Here is a 4,000-nt window from a genome sequence, read left to right as displayed (position 1 = left end):
TTCTTTCTTTCTTTCTTTCTTTCTTTCTTTCTTTCTTTCTTTCTTTCCCTTCCTTCCTTCCTTCCTTTCTCTTTCTTTCTTTCTTTCTTTCTTTCTTTCTTTCTTTCTTTCTTTCTTTCTTTCTTTCTTTCTTTCTTTCTTTCTTTTTTCTTTCTTCTTCCTTTCCCTTTCTTTCTTTCTCTTTTTTCTTTCTTTCTCTCTCTCTCTCTCCCTCTTTCTTTCTTTCTTTTCTGTCTTTCTTTCCCTCTCTCTTTCTTCCCTCCCTCCCTGCCTGCCTGCCTGCCTTCCTTCCTTCCTTCCTTCCTTCCTTCTTTCCTTTCTTTCCTTCTTTCTTTTTTCTTTTCTTTCACGGAATCTCTCTCTGTTGCCCAGGCTGAAGGACAGTGGTGAGATCACAGCTCACTGCAGCCTCAGCCTCCAGGGCTCAAGCAGTGCTCCCACCTCAGCCTCCTGAGTAGCTGGTACTACAGACATGTGCCACCATGCCTGGCTAATTCCTGTATTTTTTGTAGAGATGGGGTTTCACCATGTTGCCTAGGCTGCTCTTGCAATCCACCAAGGTCAGCCTCCCAAAGTGTTGGGATTCCAGGCATGAGCCACTGCGCCCAGCTTCTGAAGTTTATTTTCTGTTATTGTCTGTGTTTGTCTGTTTATCTGTAAGGTCACTTAGCTAAAATTGATTACCCTAATATATACATACATATATATATATTTAGGAAGAAAACTCCCCCTGCATTTTAGCATGAAAGTCACATCTCCTCATTTTCCTTCCATAGCATCCTCTTCTCCTCAGCTCCTTTGCCCATTTTCTGGTCCAAAGACCCGGCCTTCCCAGTTCTGCTTCAAACTGCAGAGTGTTTAGATGCCATATCAGGCAGGGAGTTTTAGACACAAGCAGCAGATACTCGAACGCATGTGAGAGATGGAATTCCGGGGGTAGCTTGCAATAATCAAAGGAAAAGGTGAAAAACTAGGTATTGGAAAGAAGACTCAGGCACCAGCAACTGACAGGCAGCGGCTTCAGGGAGATTCAGAATCAAGGAACCTTGACAGGCTGACTGTTTATATTCAAGTTTCCAGGAGTGAGAGTCTGATTGGCGGAGACTGTCTGCTTACACGGTCCCTGGCCAGAGAATGTCTGGGCATCTTGAAGGACAGTCCCACAAGGAGAACCACAGCACTTAACCTCATCTTAGCACTCATGTCCTTAAATATTGGGACTGCAAATATTTCTTTTTTTTATTTTTTTTGAGACAGGGTCTTGCTCTGTTGCCCAAACTGGAGTGCAATGGTGTGACCTTGGCTCACTGCAACCTCTGCCCTCCAGGTTCAAGTGATTCTCATGCCTCAGCCTCCCAAGTAGCTGGGACTACAGGTGTGCACCATCACACCCAGCTAATTTTTGTATTTTTAGTAGAGATGGGGTTTTGCTATGTTAGCCAGGCTGGTCTTGAACTCCTGGCATCAAGTGATCTGCCCGCCTCAACCTCCCAAAGTGCTGAGATTACAGGCATGAGCCACTGCATCTGACCAAGAACCACAAGTATTACAATTAGGATGCTTTTGCTGCATCCAAGACAAAATCCAATTAACTGTGACTTCAGCCGCAAAGATAGTTACGATTTTTACATGACAAGTACTCTGGAGGTGGAAGGTTCTGGAGCTGATTTAGCAGCATCAACGTCAAGCACTTCCATTCATTCCATCCTTCTGTTCTGTCATCTTTAGTGTTGGTGTTGATCTCTTCATGGCTCCAAAAAGGCTGCCGCAACTCCAGACATTTCATCCTAATCCAACAATATCTAAAGCAGTTAGCAAGAGAAAATAAAGCAACTTAAAAAAGCTTTCTCTCTCTTCTCTCCTTCATCTCTCTCTTTTCAGGCAGTCTTGTTTTTTTTTTTTTTTTTTTTTTTGAGACAAAGCGTTTGCTTTTGTTGCCCAGGCTGGAGTTCAATGGCACAAACTTGGCTCACTGCAGCCTCTGCCTCCTGGGTTCAAACCATTCTCCTGCTTCAGCCTCCCGAGTAGCTGGAATTACAAGCACCCACCACCATGCCCAGCTAATTTTTTGTATCTTTAGTAGAGACAGGATTTCACCATGTTGGCCAGGCTGGTCTCAAACTCCTGACCTCAGGTGACCCACTGGCCTTGGCCTTGCAAAGTGCTGAATTACAAGCGTGCGTCACCATGCTCCGCCCAGGAAGTTATATTTTTCACTCAAGATTTTCTGTGGTCAGAGCTGGGACACATAGTGACCCATCTGTAACAAGTAAACAGGAACTAGATTGCCAAGAAGAAAGTTGGCAAACTATGGCTTATAGGCCAAAACTGGCCTGGCCCGTGTTTTTGTAAATAAAGTTTTATTGTAACACCCCCATGACCACTTATTTTTGTATTGTCCATGGCTGTTGTCACCCTTCTGCGGCAGACGTGAGTAGTTTGACTGTGGCCTGCAGAAAACCTAAACTGCTTACCGTCTGGCCCTTTGCAGGGCACGTCTGTAGACCTCTGCTTAGACCAGTTATGTTCACCCTCGGAGTTGGTGAGGTGGCTGCCCAAACAAAGCTGGGTTGAGTTAGCAAGAATGGGAAGCACAATAGCTACAGGGTAGGTGGCAATGTCCTGCCACAAAATATCAGTTGTAATTTTTCCAAGAGACTAAAATAAATGCCTATTAATAATAAGAGCTTAAGGCTGCACACAGTGGCTCACGTCTGTAATCCCAGAACTTTGGGAGGCCAAGGCAGGAGGATTGCTTGAGCTCAGGAGTTCAAGACCAGCCTGGGTAGTATGGCAAAATCCTGTCTCTACAAAAAAATAATAAGAAATAAAGAATAGGCCAGTCCTGGTGTCTCACACCTGTAATCCCAGTACTTAGAAAGGCTGAGGCGGGCAAATCATGAGGTTAGGAGTTTGAGACCAGCCTGGGCAACATGGTGAAACCCCGTCTCTACTAAAAAAGTACAAAAAATTAGCTGGGCATAGTGGTGGGCACCTATAATCCCAGCTACTTGGGAGGCTGAGGCAGGAGAATCGCTTGAACCTGGGAGGTAGAGGTTGCAGTGAGCTGAGATTGCGCCATTGCACTCCAGTCTTGGCAACAGAGTGAGACTCTTGTCTCAAAAACAAACAAACAAACAAACAACATAAAGAATAAAAGCTGAAGTTTGTCTTCAACTCTGGCTGTATGTCCCTGGGTGCCAGAGTGCACTTCGTCCATGACTTATTCAAAATGCACCTTTCTTCCTGACAGGTCTGTGTGTCATGATTGCGGCCTCCATTTATACAGACAGGCGTGAAGACATTCACAAGAAAAACACGGAGTTCTATAACCTGACCGAAGGAGGCAGCTACGGCTACTCCTACATCCTGGCGTGGGTGGCCTTCGCCTGCACCTTCATCAGCGGCCTGATGTACCTGATACTGAGGAAGCGCAAATAGAGTTCCGGAGCTGGGCTGCTTTTCTGCAGTACAGAGTCCACATTCAGATAACCATTTTGTATATAATCATTATTTTTTTGTGAGGTTTTTCTAGCAAATGTAATGTTTCCTTTAAAAGCCAAAAAAAAATAATGATTATAAAAGAAGAGAAAAAGAAAAAAAAATCCAAAAGAGAGAAGAGTTTTTGCATTCTTGAGATCAGAGAATAGACTATGAAGGCTGGTATTCAGAAAACTGCTGCCCACTCAAAAGTCTCAACAAGACACAAGCAAAAATCCAGCAATGCTCAAATCCAAAAGTGCTGGGCAGGACATTTCTTAACCATGGGGCTGTGATGGGATGAGATGAGGGGCTGGGAAAGCTGTTCTCTGGGGATGTGATTCCTATAGGTCTCAGCTGGCCCAAGCCCCTCCGGAGTCTCTCTGCTAGTGGCGGGGGGAAGCGGTGAGGTGGAGTGCAGGAGAGGAACCACAGCTTCCTGAGAGGTGCAGCCCAAGTGCCAAGTGAGAAGCAGGTGTAGCCGCCGGCCTTCCTTCTGTATCCAAATCAGAGCCCAACC

At 45.2% G+C, this 4,000-nt stretch overlaps 1 protein-coding gene across 2 annotated transcripts in view; it reads left to right on the top strand.

Moving 5' to 3' along the window:
- Positions 1 to 3,570, top strand: part of EMP2 (epithelial membrane protein 2) — a 54,704-nt gene extending 51,134 nt beyond the window's left edge. For both annotated transcript variants that reach the window (XM_032258089.1, XM_032258090.1), the window contains exon 5: positions 3,254 to 3,570. In XM_032258089.1, the coding sequence (XP_032113980.1) occupies positions 3,254 to 3,441 (188 nt within the window). In that variant the 3' untranslated portion in view covers positions 3,442 to 3,570. The remainder of the gene's footprint in view (positions 1 to 3,253) is intronic.
- Positions 3,571 to 4,000: the final 430 nt, after the last annotated feature.

Source organism: Sapajus apella, unplaced genomic scaffold (genome assembly GCF_009761245.1).
Source record: "Sapajus apella isolate SASKATOON/1434 unplaced genomic scaffold, GSC_monkey_1.0 scaffold99, whole genome shotgun sequence".
Lineage (NCBI taxonomy): Eukaryota > Metazoa > Chordata > Mammalia > Primates > Cebidae > Sapajus > Sapajus apella.
Note: the sequence above shows the minus strand (reverse complement) of the source record. Positions and strands in the feature narration are given on the sequence as shown.